Raw genomic sequence first — 18,528 nt, forward strand, 5'->3', positions numbered from 1 at the left:
GCACCAGAGAGCTTGGAACACTTAGAGGAAGGTGCTCTGGAGCGTGGCTTGTGGGATCTAAGGGTGGCACTGTCGGGAGGCCCCTTCTAGTTCTGTGGTCCCAAGATGTAACTCTTCACACCTCAGTTTTCCCACTGCCATTGGGCCATTTTGAGATGATGCAGTAAAACCTAGTTACACACATATTTGGGGTTCAGGGCAAATGAAGCAACTGACAAAGGATGAATCTCCAAAATTTATAAGCAGCTCATGCAGCTCAATAGCAAAAAAACAAACAATCCAATCCAAAAATGGGCAAAAGACTTAAATAGGCATTTCTCCAAAGAAGATATACAGACTGCCAACAAACACATGAATGAATGCTCAACGTCACTAATCATTAGAGAAATACAAATCAAACTACAATGAGATATCATCTCACACCAGTCAGAATGGCCATCATCAAGAAATCTAGAAACAATAAATGCTGGAGAAGGTGTGGAGAAAAGGGAACACTCTTGCACTGCTGGTGGGAATGTGAATTGGTACAGCCACTATGGAGAACAGTATGGAGGTTCCTTAAAAAACTAAAAATAGAACTACCATATGACCCAGCAATCCCACTACTAGGCATATACCCTGAGAAAACCATAATTCAAAAAGAGACATGTACCAAAATGTTCATTGCAGCTCTATTCACAATAGCCCGGAGCTGGAAACAACCTAAGTGTCCATCATCGGATGAATGGATAAAGAAGATGTGGCACATATATACAATGGAATATTACTCAGCCATAAAAAGAAACGAAACCGAGCTATTTGTAATGAGGTGGATAGACCTAGAGTCTGTCATACAGAGTGAAGTAAGTCAGAAAGAGAAAGACAAATACCGTATGCTAACACATATATATGGAATTTAAGAAAAAAAAAATGTCATGAAGAACCTAGGGGTAAAACAGGAATAAAGACACAGACCTACTTGAGAATGGACTTGAGGTTATGGGGAGGGGGAAGGGTAAGCTGTGACAAAGCGAAAGAGAGGCATGGACATATATACACTACCAAACGTAAGGTAGATAGCTAGTGGGAAGCAGCCGCATAGCACAGGGAGATCAGCTCGGTGCTTTGTGACCGCCTGGAGGGGTGAGATAGGGAGGGTGGGAGGGAGGGAGACGTAAGAGGGAAGGGATGGGGGAACAGATGTATATGTATGACTGATTCACTTCGTTATAAAGCAGAAACTAATAGAAAAAAAAGTCATATATTACTAAAAAAACCTGGTTACACACATATTTGGGGTTCAGGGCCCCTCCCCCAAATTCACTATTTTAATAAAAAACCTGTGCATTATGATTTGTCTAGATAGCAGATGTCTTCTACCACCTCTTGATACCGTCAGTTTTGTGAAACATTTGTGGTCCTTTTGAGAGCTGGGCTAAGACCCATTTCAATGCCACATCAACAAGCACAATCTAAATTTTATCTGTAATGCCCAAACTAAGTGCCTGAGGGGCAAGTGGGCTGCCCAGTGGGAGAGCACTTTTCTCAGCCCAGACCCTCCCCTGGGCTGGGTGCATCTTCTTCTCAGGGCAGGGAAATCTGTGCGGCCAGGTGAGTTGACAGGTAGGTAAGGGACTCCTAGGGCTAGAAGGGTGCTTGTGGTCACTCAGGGCAGAGAGAGGAGTGAGGGGCAGCTCCCAGCCCAGCAAGACAGAGACCTGCCCAGAGGACTATGCCGTCCCTTGGTCTGTCCTGTCTCTGCGAGAGTCGTAGACTGTTAGACGTGGGTCCAGGTTGACCCCGGCCAGTGAAGGTCGGGGCCCCACCAACACAGCTCCCGGGGCCACTCCTGCTCATCCTCAAGGCCTTGTCCTGCCTTCTCCTTTCTCAAAGTGAGTCCCCCTGACCGTACAGGCTAGACTAGGCTTCCTGTTCTATCCTCAGGTTGCACACGACTCTTCTTCTTCCTAACATTTATCCAAACTGCAAATAAATCATTATTTATGCAATTACGGATTAATTTTGACACTTTGCAAAACTGTAGGTTTCATGAGGGTGGCGACTGTGCCTGATTTTTTTCCAGTTGTCACCTCAGAGATGAGTTCCATTCTTGGCATGTATTCTAATAGGTGTTCCATAAATTGTTGTTGGGCAAATGAACAAAAGTGGTACGAAAAGAATGGGCGTTGGGGTCAGACAGACCTGGATTCCTTCTGGGTGACGTTTAGCAAATAGCTGAGCCTCTTTGGACCTCAGTTTTCTCTCCCTAGGTGATGGGTAGAGTAAAGTTTATACTGCAGCGATGTTGAAAGATTTATATACCTGGCATGCAGCAGCTGCTCCATAAATATTAATTCTTTCTCCCTTCTCTTTTAGAGTTGAGAATACAGAATAATGCTTCTTCTTTCATTATCACATTTCAATAAAGAGGAGCTCACGGGACCTCCCTGGCGGTCCAGTGGTTAAGACTTCACCTTCCAGTGCAGGGGGTGTGGGTTCGATCCCTGGTCAGGGAGCTAAGATCCCACATGCCTCACGGCCAAAAAAACCAAAACATCAAACAGAAGCAATATTGTAACAAATTCAATAAAGACTTTAAAGATGGTCCACATCAAAAAAAAATCTAAAAGAAAAAAAAAAAAAGGAGCTCACAGTTCAATCTGCCCACTTCTCCTTCCACTGTCTTCTCAAACCATCTGCGCCTGGTCCCTCCCTCATCTTTCCCTGAGGCCGCTCTCCAACTTGCCCATGACCTCAACCCACCTCCTCTTGGCCTTTGACGAGCGCTAAAGGGTTAGTAAATGATTGATCAAAAATGCTTTGTGTGGACACATCTCAGTACCAATGAGTCTAAGCCATTATGACATCCTGCTCAGAAGACCTCTTTCAGGCCATAACTCCTCACTTATCAGAACTGCCCCCTGGCCTCTGGAACTCCACCTCATGCTTCTTACACTGCCCCCTTGGACCCCTCCTAGGCTGGCTGACTCCTATCCCATTCCCTCTCCCCCTGGATTTCCCTAGCGGCTCCTCTCCTCACTTTGACTCTCCCTGGGTAAAACACCTCCTCCCACTGGCCTTGGATTACATGCTGGTGGTGCACTTGTCTCCCGCGTCTGCGTCCCCAGCCTGGACCGCCCTCTGGAGCGTCAGAAACGTCTCCCCAAGTGCTCAGCACTGGGTTCCGATAGACACCTCAAAAGAAACCCATCCAAACTCAAACTCTGCGCAGTCCTTCCCCAGAGCTCTTGTACTTCCCGTGTCCCTCTCGGGGGTTATTGGTTTCATCATTCTCTCAGTAGCCTGAGCTTGGAAATGTGATGCCTGTACCTTCTTCATCTTTCCTCCAGACCTCCTATGATGGTATCGCTGTTAGAGTGAATTTTTTGAAGGAGAAGTCCAGCATCATGCCCCCCGCTTTGCTCAGAGGTCTTCAATCCCTCCCTCTCCGGGCATTGCCTCTACCCTCCGAAGTGGTCTTCGGGCTCTAACCAGCATCCTTCCTTCCCTGTCACTCACTTTACATGACCCAGACCCAGGCTGGCAACTTGTGTGTCAACTCCAGTTCCTGCAGACTTTGGCCTGAAACTCTGTGTCTGGGGGATTCTCGGCGGGGGGCAGCCCAGGAGCAGCAGCAGTTTGGCTGCCATCACTGCCCCCTGCTTCCAGCCCCTGGGCTGGCTGGTGACCCCCAGACGAGCCCCATGCTTCCCCACCTCTGTTACTGTCATATCTGTCTCCACCCTTGAAAAGCGCTTCTTTAACCTCCAAGTCCAACTTATTTATCCTTCAAGGTTTGACTCGAGTGACAGGGAGAACCCTGAGACCCTCCCCAGCTTTAAGGGATTGATCTGTCTCACAATCTGAAAGTATTTTGTGGGCACCTTCCCACCTGTCTGAGTCTAGTTGGTGTCTAATGGTCTCCCCAGATAAATCACAAGCTTCTAGAAGATGCTTTTGCTTGGTTGTGTGTTTCTGCCCACGCCTGTCAGAGGTCCTCGTGTGGAGTGGGCGCCCAGTGGCTATTTGGACAACGGCTGGGCCGCTCAAGGCCGTTGGGTCAGGCCACCCCCAGGCCACCTGAGCGGGGCTTTCCCCTTCCCGCTGCGCCCATGAGCTCGCACATTCTTGGGGCCTCTCAGAAGCACACCCCAAGGGGACTCCGGCCCAAGGCTTGGGGGTCTGGCCTCAGGCCATCACATCTGGGGGCCGAGACGCATCACACCACCACACGGGACACTCCGCAACAGCCTCTGCTCGGGAGAACTTCAGTAAATGTGTAACTCGACCATGTACCGGCTCAGTCTGTCAGAGGCAACAGCGTGCATCGATCTCCCTGGCTTCCTGGATGGAGGCCCAGCATAAGAGTTGCCTGGCCTGGCGTCTGTCCCTCTAGGCGGGCAGCTGCCTGAGGCTCCCACCCCCACGGCCCAGCGCCGTGATGCAACCCCTCCCCCGAGCCTGAGCACAGGGCTGCCTGGGAACAGCACGGTCCCCACCCTTCAGACATAAATAGGGCCTCAGTGGCCCAGCCAGAGGAAGAGGCCACCCCTGTCTTGGGGACGAGAGCAGAAGGTAAGCGGGAGCCTTCTCCACACCTACCCCTCCCCAGCTCTCTCCCTGTGGGGGGCTTGTCCGCTGTGGGAAGAAAGCTGGGGGCTCTGTTGGGGTCAGGGGAAGAGCTGCTGGAAGGCCACGGCTAAACAGCACCCAGGACGCAGGCGCCAGGGGCCAGTGGTGACCTGGGCTGCAGCGGATATTAGCACTGAAGACGCTGAGGCTGTCTCTTCCCCCAGGCCTGGGCTGTCCTTCCTCTGAGCCCACCCTGGGTCTCACCAGGGGACCTGCTCCCCTCAGCGACAGGCAGGCTGGCCGGGTCCTCCGCACCCTCTGAGCAGGGCTGGGTCCTGCAGGGCTGGCTTGGGAGAAGATTCACTGTGGTCAACAGTCCACTGGGTCCTCTTCTGGCCAGAAGGGCAGCAAGGCTTGTGCAGGCAGTGGAGCTGGGGGGAAGGGCAGGCTCAGTGAGCCCGGGGCTGCGTCCGCACAGGGCTCAGGGGAGCGGTGGCCTCGTCTCCTGCAGCTCTGTTGAGGCAGTGCTGGCTCTGGTCCCGGGCTCCCTGAGCCTTGGTTTGCTCATCTATAAAATGGAACCAATGGCAACGCCTGGCCTCCCTTGCTCAGGGACTGTGCTATAAATTAAAGCGCTTTTACCACCTGAAAGTGCTTCCTAAACTTTAGAATAAACGAAAAAGACACGGTCTTATTATTTTGACTCATGAGTAGTATAGATTAGTGCTTAAGAGTGTGGACTGTGGAGTCAGGGGCTCTGGGTTTGAATACTAGATCTGTCTCTTACTGGCTGCGTGACCTTGAGCAAGTCTCTGAACCTCTCTGTTCCTCTGCAAAACAGCACTAACCCATTCATTTAGTCACTACTTGTTGAGTACTTGTTGGCACATTTTGGGGAATGTGGGACACATCAGTGAACAAAACAGAGCAAGAACCTCACTCCTGTGGGATTTGCATTCATTGTTTAGCGTGGCAGTACACGCTAAGCAGAAGAAATAAAAGAATAACTCAGTGATACAGAGTGTTGCAGGTGACAAGTGCCATGGGGAAGGGAAAGGAGGGCGGGGGGGTGAGTTCAGAGTGCCAGGTGTGTCGGGGCCAGTCGCAGCATGAAATCTGGCGGCGGCGAGGCGTGGGCAGGAAGGTGGGGCTGCTGTGAGGGTTGGAGGACTTGATCCTTGAGATCGTTAGAACAGCGATCCTCCTTATATATGTCTTAGCTGCTGTCCTCACCATTATCCTTATGCACGGGGCCCTGAGAAGTAGAAAAGCCTAGGAGGAGGGGCTGGTGAAGGGGAGGCCAAGGACGGGTGGGTGGAAGAGAATGGAACCCAAGGAGAGGGCGTCAGGCCAGGCCGGCCGGGTGCCGACTTAGAACCAGGGCTGCAGCCACGGACCACAGTGAGAGCCAGCAGCAGCCTCGGAAATCACCTGAAACGGTGCTGTGCCTCCAGGAAGCCAGCATGGGGCTGCGATTACCTGCCTGGCCCCCACCTGGGACCCTCAGGCCTGTCACTGAAGGAGTGCTCCACGCTCGGGCCCCAGTGGTTTCCCCGACGACTTGACTTACTGTGGCCTTTTATATCCTTTTACACGAGACGTCAGCTGGCAACTTGGACCCGCTTAACAGGAAGGCCTATGAAGAGGGGAGAATCTTCTGTCCCTTGTTTCCGTGTCATGTGGTTCCTCGTGAGAACAGTGGGTTGTGTCAAATGCCTTGGAAGGGGGGGAGGCAGGGGCTGAGACCAGAGGTCAAAGTTCCCTTGGCAACTCGGCGCCTAGAGCAGGGCGAGCACACAGTGCGTGGGGGCTGGATGCCGAGAGCAGGTGCAGTCAGCATGCCTGGGGCAGGAATGCACGCTGGCCGGCCGGGCATGGGTGTGCAGGAACCGTCCAGGCCTCAAGGTGACCTGGAGGCGGTGGTCACGTCCCACAGCTCCAAGGAGGCCCAGGCCAGCTCTGGGAGGGCAGCGGGGAGGGAGGGGAAGGCTGAGCAGTAGCCTGCTAGCACAGCACACACCCCTTCAGAACCACGACGGAGATGTCATGTAAAAATGGCTAGAACTGAATGAAGCCGTCCAGGCAGCATTCGTCCTCTCCGTGAGAACCATCACAGAATAAACGAGCAGAGCTGGCCCAGGGGCCTGCTGTCCCAGGGCTTCGGCCCACTCCCGTGCTCTTGGCCAGAGGTGAGACTGGGGCAGAATCGCATGGCTCTTGAGCCAGAAGGGTGCTGGAGACTGTCCCGCCCGCCCAGGGTGACCCGTGTCTAGGGAGAGGTTCTAAACCATTGCGGCACATCCGTGTCTCCTGGGAGAACGCGACACAGACGAGTGAGATCCGGCTGTTGGTGGGTGGGGCTTGGCAGGGTGACAGAGCTCCTCAGGGATTCCACTGGCAGGGAAGAGGGAGCTGGTGTGGGCTGGACGCGGGTGAGGGATGCCTGGGCTTCCCCGGGCTGAGCCCACGGTGCTCAGTCCCAGCTGCATGTTGAGACCACTGGGAGACTAAAATCCCCTTCCCAGACCCCTCCCCAGGGCCACTTAGCTAGCATCTCTGGGGGTGAGGCCCAGGTTTTCACAGTTTCTAAGGCTTCCTGGGTGAGTCCCTTGAGCACCGGGGGAGAGTAAAGTAGGTTGGAATCGGTGGTCTGTTACATCCTTGCTGTATGACCTTGGGAACATTTCTCCACACCTTAGAACTCCCCTTTGTGTGTCTGCAAAGGAGGGAAACAATTCCTTCCTTACGCGATCGTGTAACGGTTAGATAGGATGATCTATGGGAAAGGGCTTTTGTGAACTGTCCCGTGCCAAATAAATAGGAGGTCTCCATTCTTGGATTATACACCATAGCTGGGAAACGAGGGGAACATTCCCCAGAGGATACTACACAGCTGGATTGTTCTTGCCAGGCTGACTTATAACACAGGAAAAACCTCTGTGTGTGTTAGTCTTGTACTCCAAGCTGGTTTACCACCTACCCTGGGGCTTGGAGGACCACAAAGACCTGCTGCCTGCCCCACGTTTTGTTCTCTGGGGAAAACTGATAGCCATAACCATGTGGGCATATTAGCGCCGTGGGCTGCCACAAGTACCACACGCTGGGGTCTTAAACAACGGAAATCTATTTTCTCATGATTCTGGAGGCTGGAAGTCCAAGATCAAGGTGTTGGCAAGGGTGGCTTCTTCTGAGGCCTCTCTCCTTGGCCTGCAGGCGGTCGGTCTCCTGGCCGTCTTCTCCTTGTATTTTTGAGCAGTCCTCCCTCTCTCTGTGTTTTAATCTCCTCTTCGTATAAGGACACCAGTCAGATTGGATTAGGGCCACCCTGATGGCCTCATTTAACCTACACTAGCTCTTTAAAGACTCTGTCTCCAAATATAGTCACTTAAAAATTTTTTTTTAATATTTATTTATTTTTATTTTTTTGTTTTGGCCGCGTCGGGTCTGAGTTGCGGCATGTGGGATCCTTCGTTGCGGCGAGTGGGCTTCTCTCTAGTCACGGGGCGTGGGCTTAGTTGCCTCGCAGCACGTGGGATCTTACTTCCCCGACCAGGGATCGAACCTGCGTCCCCTGCACTGAGAGTCGGATTCTTAACCACTGGACCACCAGGGAAGTCCCTAAATATAGTCACACTTTGAGGCACTGGGGGTCAGGACTTTGTTGACGAAAATAATCAATAAACAATCTATATTAGGAATAGAAAACTCTTTGATTTGAGTCAAACGGAGGACTATAGCAGGGAGACATGGCTACAGGAAGCACTTGAATTGGGTTCCACCGGGCAACAAAATAGAGGAGGCTTGTAAAGGCAAAAACTGCAAAATTACATAAGCTGCTTGTCAAGAATTAGGATTGGAACTGGCAAGAAGTAAGGGTGTTTGTTTAGCAAGGGTTGGTTGGGGTCCAAAAAGGTTGCAAAGTTACAAGGGGAGACCTTGAGACCATAAGGTTGCAGCTGGCAGCTGCTAGCTGATATTATTTTGAGAATGGCTGGTGGTGTCCTTGAGTCTGATAGAGTTCAGAACATTCAAGTTCTCAGTGATGCAGGAACATGTCTGAAACCACATCTGCAGTGGCCACCCAGCTCCATTTTGGATAAGCCAGAATGACTTCCCCACATCTCAGTATGTAAACATTTCTCCCATCAACCTCAACATTTGAATTTTTAAATTTTTACATAAATATCATGATACTTTTTTACTCAAAGTGTTCCTTTCAAAATAAGTTAAAATATTTCCATATTACTCTTCTGTTAAACATGTAATTATTGACCAAAGCATCATATCACTAATTAGCACAAGGTAAAAATAATATAAGCTACTCATATTCTTGAAGAAAAATGCTTGCGATATTTTGTGAAAACATTTGTTTACATTTTTTACTTGACTTAATGAACCATTTCATATTTTTTCTTTAAAATCTACAAATGTCTTCATATTCAGGCATCCTCACCACTCTAAACTTTAAACAAAACAAAACCCAAACCCAACCCCAAAATAAAACCCCACGAAAACACAACTCAGCCCATGACAGTGCAGTTTGCACCTGGATCATATACATAGATATTTTCCACAGAGCTTTGAACCACTTCCTCTCTGACATTTGTAAGACATGGATGGATTTCTCCTGTGCTGACTGGTTGTAGGGAATATTGCTAGAGGGCATTCAATAATCCTCTTTCACCCTTCACAAAATATTTCAGGGTCCGCAGAAGTGAGCACCCCGTCAGAGATGGTTCCTGCTGGCCTGAGCCTGGGGGCCTCCGTCCTTTGCCTCTTGGCCTGGGCTCGCCTGGCCACTGCAGACCGGGTGTATATACACCCCTTCCACCTCCTTGTTTACAGCAAGAGCAGCTGTGACCAGCTGGAGAAACCCAGGGTGGAGTCACCCCCAGACCCGACCTTCACACCTGTCCCGATTCAGGCCAAGTCGTCCGCTGTGGACGAGCAGGCCCTGCGGGAACAGCTGGTTCGAGCCACCCAGAAGCTGGAGGCCGAAGACCGGCTGCGGGCCGTGAAGGTGGGGATGTTGCTCAACTTCATGGGCTTCCACATGTACAAGATGCTGAGCGAGACACGGACTGCGGCCAGCGGGGCTGTACTCTCCCCGGTGGCTCTCTTTGGCACCCTGACCTCTTTCTACCTGGGGGCCTTGGACCCCACGGCCAGCAGACTACAGGCATTCCTGGGTGTCCCAGGGGAGGATCAGGGCTGCACCTCCCGGCTGGATGGTCACAAGGTCCTGTCCGCCCTGCAGACCATCCAGGGCCTCCTGGTGGCCCAGGGCGGGGCCGGCAGCCGGGCCAGGCTGCTCCTGTCCACGGTGGTCGGGCTGTTCACGGCCCCTGGCCTGCGCCTGAAGCAGCCATTCGTGCAGGGCCTATCTTCCATCACCCCTGTCACCCTCTCCCGCTCGCTAGACTTGTCCATGGACCCAGATCTCGCTGCTGAGAAGATCAACAGGTTCATGCAGGCTGTGACGGGGTGGGAGATGGGCAGGCCCCTGACAGCGGTCAGCCCAGACAGCACCCTGCTCTTCAACGCTTACGTCCACTTCCAAGGTAAGGCCAGCCCTCGGGAGGGCTCTGCCCTCGGCCAGTGCAGGAGGGTGGCAGTTCTTTGTCTGTATGGACTTAATGTCCGATGTCTCAGTTCAGCTGAGCAGGGCTGGGCCTGGAGAGGGGCAGGGTGGTAGATACGGAGAAGTACCTGGGGCCACCCTCACGGAGGACGAAGTGGCTGCCCCACTGGGCTCCTTGGATGGCACTGGCCGAGCATCTGCCTCCCCTGCTGCTGCCCTACTATGTGCAGCTACTGCACTGCATCCTTTTACTTTCATCACTGAATTCCCTCGTGATGCGGTGAGAGGTGTGATTTGCCTTTGTTTACCAGTGAGGAAACAGACTCACAGAAACAAAGGGACTGCTCCTGATGGTAGAGCCACAAGCGGGGGTGCCGGGTTCTAAACTCATGTCTCGTGGCCCTGTGGCCCAGCTCCACGCTCAGAAGGGATGGGTTCCTGTCTCTTGAGAAGATCAAGGGTTCTCGTCCTTGAGAAGGTCACTGTCCCATGTAAAAATAACCAGTTTGCTTACATCACTTTCATATTGGGAGAGGTTATTATCAAAAAAAATCCCTAAGACACAGGTTGTTCATTCATTCAAAAACAATCGTTGAGGATGTAGTACTTGTAAGACTCTGAGCTGGCGCCTCAGAGGGGACAAGCAGGGAGGCTGCACAGGCCCCGCCCCCAGCTTGCTGACTGTGGTTTACCAGAAAGCTGGATCCCGCGGGCCAGTGCCTCAGCCCCAGAGCTGCAGGTAAGGTGCTCTGGGAAGGTGGCCTGGGGCTCAGCACACTCAGCGAGGGGCGTCACCTGGGAGAGGACAGAAGGAAGGCCTGGGAAGTGGCACAAGGCTGCCGGCCAGGGCGAGGAACCAGAACAGGAGCGGCTTTGTTTGGCCCGAGCTCAGAAGGAGAGAATGGGACCAGTGTTAGGCAAGGCCACAAAGATGGGTCAGGGCCAGGTTTGAGACTTTGGATGTGATGCTGGGAGTTTGGAGCTGTGGGTGTCTGGGAGCTGAGTGGCAGACTTTCTGCTCAGAGGTCATCCCTGGCCTGCACTGCGGGGACTGGAGGCCGGGAGAATGGTTGGAAGGTTATGCAATCGCCCGGCAAACTCTCCTGGGAGCAGGCCCTGAGGTCTCGGCTCTGTGAACGGAGCGGTGGGCTGAGGAGGGCTGCGCGTGAGGTGCTATCAGGACGCACAACCTAGCAGAGCCGAGAGACAAGGAAGCAGGTGGTCGGAGGGCAGGGCCGTGGGGACAGGGGGAGGCTGAACAGAGCGCGGTCCTTTCCTTACTCTGACAATCTCCTGGAAGGCTGAAAATCTGCAAAGCAAAGGCCTCCAGCCTGCCTTTGGGAGCAGGGGGAAGGTGCTAACCCCAGGAGGGCCCAGGTCCCCGCGCTGACAGGTCCTGGGAGCAGACTCCAGGCAGGGGCCATGCAGCCAGGGGTGGCTGCACCCCAAGGAGGGTGGAGGGGGCCTGTGAGCTCGGCCCGCCCTCCCTAAGAGGAGCCTGGAAGGAGAGCTCAATGCAAAAGGCCTGCCCCCCAAAAGGCAGAGGCAGAGAGCCAGTGGCGCCAGAAAGGGCCACACGAGTTTTCCTAACCTGGCGAGACGTCCTGAATCTCTGGATGAGGACAGGGTGCTCCGTTCTCAGTGGCGCAGAGGGCAGCGGGCAGCCACCTTCGTGTCAGACTCCCGTATCCTTTTTGGAGGCAGCATCCTTCTTTCCCTCTTAGTTTGCCGGGGGGAAAAATTTAGTCCTTCTCTCCCTATACACTAGCAAGCCTCCTGCCAGGTCTGTGGGCCGGCGTGGAGGTCCCCTGGGGAGCCAGGGGACGGACACTGCAGCTCCTCGTGAGCAGTCCTCCCGGAAGCCGACCTTGTCTGTAGACACAGGGCTCCGAGGGTGGAGGATAGGGCAGAGGCTGGGTGCCCTGGCCACTCCCTCCTCACAAGACCCAGGCTCCTGCCCCCAGATCCCTCCCCCCTCTCTCCTTGGAGACCTCGGGCTCAATAAGAAGGGACCCCTGACTCATTTAAGTCGCCTCTGCTCAGATCTCCAAGTGCCAGGTGCCCCGGGGCCACTCTGCGATGGGCTCATCTCTCAACCTCACCTGTTCTCCCAGGAACAACCACACACTGGGCTGTTCAAGGGGACTGGGATGACCGCAGAGGGAGGGATATGCTGGTGCGCCCCCAGGTGCCAGCGCCTTCAGCAAGCTGCTCAACAACAGCTGAGCCGGCTGGCAGCTCAGCTCCGCAACCCCCATGCCACAGCCCGCCCCTGGGGGTGGCAGGGGACAGGGAGGGCTCGCCCCCCTCAGGGCGCAGTACAGAGGTAGCACGTAGCACTTCCGCTCACGTCCACTGGTCACGGGATTGTCTGTCTGTCCCTAGCAGCAAGCAGTACCGAGAAACGTGAAACGATTCCGTACGCTAGTGTAACAGTGGACACGTCATTGAGTGTTTGTCCAAACCTGTAAAACGTCCAGCACCAGGCGTGAACTGTGTGAACTCTGGAACTCTGGGTGACGATGATGTGGCCACGTCGGTTCCTCAGTGTTACCCAACGTACCGTTTAGCGGGGATGCTGGTCGTAGGGGGGCTGTGTGCTGGGGAGGGGGCAGTAGCGGACATACGGTAAAGACCTGCACTTTTCTCGTAATTTTGCCGTGAACCTAAAACGGCTCTAAGAAATGAAGTGGTTCTTCTGGTTTGTTGTTTGTTTTTTAAAGTGAGCATGGCAGAGCCCAGGCTTGGGGCCAGGACAGCTCTGGGTCTGAGTTTACCTGGTTATTAGTGTGGTAGGATCCTTGAGCTGGTTTCCTTTGTGGGCCTCAGGTTGGGGCCTGGTGTGGACTACGCCTTCAACACTGGCAGTTGGTGGATTTTGCAGGAGGAAGAATTGATGGTCGGGGGTCCTGGGGCTGGTGAACTTCGGGGGCCAGGAAAGTACAGAGCAGCCTGGGGCTGGGGCAGGGGGGAGGCTTTGGCGGGGAGGGGGAGGGGGAGGTGAAGGGAGGGGGAGGGGAGGGGGAGGGGGAGGGGAGGGGGAGGGGAGGGGGAGGGGAGGGGAGGGGAGGGGAGGGGGAGGGGAGGGGAGGGGGAGGGGAGGGCGGGGGAGGGGAGGGGAGGGGAGGGGAGGGGGAGGGGAGGGGGAGGGGAGGGGAGGGGGAGGGGAGGGGGAGGGGAGGGGGAGGGGAGGGGGAGGGGAGGGGAGGGGCTTTGCAGCCCAGCCCTGCCTCCCGCCTTCCCTCTCCTGACTCTTCCCTTCCTGTCTCCTGCTGGGTCCCCAGGAAAGATGAAGGGGTTCTCCCTGCTGCCGGGGCTCCAGGAGTTCTGGGTGGACAACACCACCTCAGTGTCGGTCCCTATGCTCTTGGGCACCGGCACCTTCCACTACTGGAGCGACACCCAGAACAACCTCTCCGTGACCCGTGTGCCCCTCAGTGCCAATGCCTGCCTACTGCTCATCCAGCCGCACCGTGCTCCCGACCTGCGGCAGGTGGAGGCCCTCACGTTCCAGCACAGCTTCCTGACCTGGATGAAGAATCTCTCTCCCCGGTACGGCTCCGGGAAACTGCTTGGACCCTCCTGGGCTGCACCCCTGGAGTGGGGAGCTGCACGGACGGCTCTGCCCGGGCAGTGGGGGGCACGGGTGGGCATGGGCGCAGTGTGGGCCGAGCCCTGGGCACCCAGCGGGTAGGGTGGCGATGGTGCCTGAGCACCCTCCACCCACCAGTGCTCCCTCCATCCGCGGACCCAGCTCTTGATTTCTCTTCTCTCTCTGGGTGCAGGAGAGGTAGGGGAGGAGGAGGCCCGCTTTTCCCCGTGCTTCCGTTTACCCACAGGCTTGGGAGGCCCACGGTCAATATGCCCTCTGAGAGGGGACCTCTGCTGTGTGTGATCCGCTGCATTCCAACAGCTTCCTGGGGACTGACTTTCCAGGAGCACTGGGACCCCTTCAAGAGCCTTGGGAGTAGGCGGGCTTTCTCGGGGTGCTGCTCTTGACTCCAGGACTCCCCTAGTTTGCTGCCTGGGCCATCTGTTCCTCTTCCCTATTGCAACGGGAATAAAGTAATTCCCCTCCACTGGGGCATCAGACTTGCTTACGTATCAGGCCCAGAGCAGCGGGTCCAGAACTCTGTTCTGAGACAGGCGCCAAGGGGCACAGAGGGCCTCCTGAGGGCAACTCTTTTTAAGTCATTTTTTAAAAATTGTGGTAAACACATAACATAGAATTTACCACCCGAGCCATTTTTTAGTGTATATCTCTGTGGCATCAATACCTTCAGATTTTTGTGCTACCAACCATCCGTCTCCAGAAACTTTTCATCTTACCAAACTGAAGCTCTGTCCCCATTAATCACTAACAACTCACTTCCCCTCCCTGCAGACCCTGGCGACCACCCTTCTACTTTGTCTCTCTGAATTCGACTCCTCTGTGTCCCTCCTATAAGTGGTATCATATAGTATTTGTCCTTTTGTGTTGGGCTTATTTCACTAAGCATAATGTCCTCAAGCCTCACGCACGTTGTATCATGGGTCAGAATGTCCTTCTTTGAGGCTGGATAGTATTCCATTGTGGCATCTGCCACAGTCTGTTTATCCATCCATCCGTTGATGTACACCTGGGTCACTTCCACCTTTTGGCTGTTGTGAATAGTGCTGCTCTGGACATGGGTGTACTGTCAACCCTGTAAGGGTTTGGTGCATCGCTGGAAACATCTACGGGCTCTCAGGGTTGCCCAAGGAAGGCAGAGGTAGTACATGGAGGTGAACTGACTTGACATAAGTGACATGCCCGGCACAGAGGCTGACACGGTACCTTCTCCCCCTCCCATGGGGAGCTCACCACTGAAAGGTAGTCAGTAAGACACGACGCGTTACTTTAGAGGACAGCGTTTTAAAATTAACCGAGTACGCTTTCAATGCAACCAACCTAAAAAAGGAGTAGAAAAAAGAATAGACAACTATTCACATCAACCCCCAGAGAGCACTGTTGTTAAATACTGCACAGCCCTCCCACAGAATTTCAAAGAAAATGAAGGTTTTTTTAATTGTATTTGTTGCTGAAAATTTTCCCGAGACACCCTAGATGGGTGAGGCCGGCAAATGCCCCCTCCTTCGGGGACACATGCCACCTGGCTTCCCAGGGTCTTCCGTGAGTCCGGTGTGGCCTGGGGCTTCACAGCAGGAGCTTGGTAACCGTGTGTCATCTCCCCAGGGCCATCCGCCTGACCGTGCCCCAGCTGACACTGAAAGGGTCCTACGACCTGCAGGACCTGCTTGCCCAGACCAAGCTGCCCGCCCTGCTGGGCGCCGAGGCGAACCTGGGCAAAATCAGCGATGCCAACCTCAGAGTTGGAAAGGTACCATGCCACCGGCGTCCGTGCCTGACGTGGGCTGTGTGTGTTCCCGGAGTCGGGAGGCACGGGTGGGAGGGACACAGAGGCGGCCCAGGGGCAGGTGGAGAGAGAGGAGGGCGTGGCCGGGCGGCTGGGGGCCCAGGGTGGCAGAGAAGTGACCAGAGCTCTCTGGGGCTTGCCAGGGACAGCTGGAGAGCGGCCAACCTCTCCCCACCACATGTTCTGGGCTCTGCCCCGCCTGCCCAGCCTCGGGTCCTCCTCAGATCCTACAGCAGGGTCGGGACCAGGACCCGGGGAGCAGTGCCTCTAGGCCGGCTGCCGGCCCTGCCACACGGCTCCTGGCTTCAGGGACGCACTTAGCAGTAGACGGACGGTCCAGGGGCACAGGGGGTGACGGACGCCCGCAACCGAGAAATGCCTGCACGCTGGGAGGGAGGGGAGGCCGGGTGACTCACAGTCCTGGGCCCCGAGCCCTCTGTGCCGAGTTCGCAGAGAGAAGCACCTGCCCGGGACAGCAGGGGAAGGTGGAGATGGGCGGGTTTGGGGGACACTTCGGGGAGGAACCGTCACATCGCGTGAGTCGGGCCGAGGGCGGGCGGGCAGGCTGGAGAGTGGTCCTCCCCCGGGCCCGGGCCTTCAGGAGCGACCCCCTGGCTCGCTGCTTTGCAGGTGCTGCACAGCGTTCTCTTTGAGCTAAAAGCAGACGAGGGAGAGCAGCCCACGGAGTCTGCATCACAGCCGGCCGGGCCCGAGGTCTTGGAGGTGACCCTGAACAGCCCATTCCTGTTGGCCGTCTTGGAGCGAGACTCGGCCGCCCTGCACTTCCTGGGCCGCGTGTCCAACCCGCTGAGCGCCGCGTGAGGCCTGCCGCCCGTGTATCACCGCCGGTGTCACCACCCGTCCCCGTTCTCTTCCACGGGGTCCACCTGGGGCCGAGAGCGGCCGCTCCTCCTGGGAAATGCGCGCTGTGTCCCATGAGCATCCTTCTCGGGTGGCTGGGGGGATGCAGGGCCATGAGCCCGTGTTCGGTACAGGCCACTGCTCCTGAAAGAGCTTGAACACACCAGCTTGTTTCTGAAACCGAAAATGGTTTCCTTTTTCATCGAGGACAGAAATCGGGCTTTAAAATTAAAACATCCTTCTCATTGCCCCAGGCTCACCTTTGGCTTATTGAGTGTGACGATGACCTGCAAGTGGTCCACGATGCGTTCCTTTCTCTGGGTTTCTGTTTTTCTTTCCCCTAATACTTGCGGTTTTTGAAAAACACATTACAAAAAAACCCACAAGCGTCTGAATGTACGTTAGACTGTAATCCCATGGCTGACTATCCCTCCGTTATTAATAAATGTCTTTCAACAATAAGCAAAAATGAAAAACTCTTTCACTCGGCAGCAGCAGGACAAATGTGTGCAAGGTAGCTGACAGGCTGTACGGACAAAAGGGCCTTTTAGGCTTTGGAGCCGTGTCTGGATGGGGCTTTCATGGAAAGCACAGGCTGTCCTCAGCCTCATCTGGACAAGTTCCAGGTGATGCTGGCCAGCTGCGCAGAGGCCGCCGGGAAGCACTGGGCGGCGGACAGCCAGCGCTCGTCCTCCTGGACACCTCCCAGGATTGCTGCTCACACAGTGCCTGGGGTTGGAAGATGGAGAGAGAAATCTTCACCCATGAACATGGGCACAGCCCTCTCTGTCTGCTGAGTGCCTGGCTGTCCCCCCACTTTCTAAATCTCAGGCAGAGCCCGAGAGGGAGGTGGGCCCTCGCAGCCTGGCCCATGCTGCTCGCCCCGATCTGTGAAATGCACGCAGAGCACCTTTGGTCCCTGCCTTCCATGAACACTGAAAGGACTAAGCTGTCTTGAAGCGTGGCCACTATCGTAAGGGCCAAGGAGCAGGGGAGGGAGCCGGAGGTTTGAGGGCTGGGAGTGGGCAGCGTCTTTGCTCTGCTTGTAGGAGCTGCCCCGCCCACCCCAGACTGGGCCCCCGCAGCCGCTCTAAGGGCCCGGCTCTTCCAGACAGAACTGTGGCGACAGGGTGGGCGTCTGCTCCTCAGACCACCGAGGCCGGCAGGGGACAGCAGCTCAGCTTCTCTCCCCACATGCCCAAGCCCCGCTCTGTAGTCTAAACACCTCTCCCTAGTTTCGATGTCAGGGGAGACCTCTGTCCTTCCCAGCTGTCTAGTCTGCTGCACCGGGCACATGAGAGGTGTTCCACAGATGGGCGGCGGGGCAGGAAGCCCAGCTCCAACACCTACGAACTGCTGTGTGCCCCAGATCCAGCTACTTTGCCTCTCTGGGCCTCCCTGCCTTTATTTGTAAAATGGGAAACACCTGAATGAATAACTGAACAATAACCACCAATACGTCAATGGCCCTCAGTCCACACAAAGGTCACGACCTCCCTGTCTGGAAGTCCTGCTCCACAAAAGTACGGCAGGAAGGGGGGTGCCTATCTGTGCGCAACTGTGGCAGGCTAAGTAATGGCACCCAAAGACACCCAGGTCCCAATCCCTAGAACCTCTGAATGTGACCTTAGATGGCAAAGGGGGCTTTGCAGATGTGATTAAAGGTCTTCAGGCGAGAAGGTGATCCTGGATTATCTGGGTGGGCCCTGGGTGCAGTCACAGGTCTCCTTGTAAGAGGGAGGAACAGAGAGACTGGAGGAGGAGAAGGGAGATGTGACACGGGGCCACAGGGCAAGGAGTGAGGACAGCCCCGAGAAGCTGCACAGGAAGGTCAGGGTCCTCCGCTATCGTCCGGGGGAGCACTGCCCTGGGAGCCCAGGAGAAAGGCAGGCCCGCAGGCCCCGCCCAGACCTCCTGAGTCGGAATCTGTATCTTTGCAGGAGGCCCGGGGATAACCTAGAATTTAGGAAGCACTGCTTTAAGCGATGCTCAGAACCTCCCCTCCAGGCACATGCTTCTAGACGGGAACGTGGCCACCACCTGTCAGGACCCACCACTTGGAGTTAGGGTCTCGAGGGGACAGACGCATCTGCAAATCTGAACCACAACCATCACGGTGTCTTCTGTAATTCCTAAAAC

At 55.1% G+C, this 18,528-nt stretch overlaps 1 protein-coding gene across 1 annotated transcript; it reads left to right on the top strand.

The window, feature by feature from the left end:
* Positions 1-9,283: 9,283 nt before the first annotated feature.
* Positions 9,284-16,350, top strand: AGT (angiotensinogen; the record flags this gene model as incomplete). The annotated part of the gene is made up of 4 exons (XM_079718419.1): positions 9,284-10,112; positions 13,417-13,684; positions 15,348-15,492; positions 16,159-16,350. 4 exons carry the CDS (start codon positions 9,284-9,286, stop codon positions 16,348-16,350), a joined length of 1,434 nt encoding a protein of 477 aa, XP_079574545.1.
* Positions 16,351-18,528: the final 2,178 nt, after the last annotated feature.

Source organism: Hyperoodon ampullatus, assembly GCF_949752795.1.
Source record: "Hyperoodon ampullatus genome assembly, chromosome: 1".
In the NCBI taxonomy this organism is placed as follows: domain Eukaryota; kingdom Metazoa; phylum Chordata; class Mammalia; order Artiodactyla; family Ziphiidae; genus Hyperoodon; species Hyperoodon ampullatus.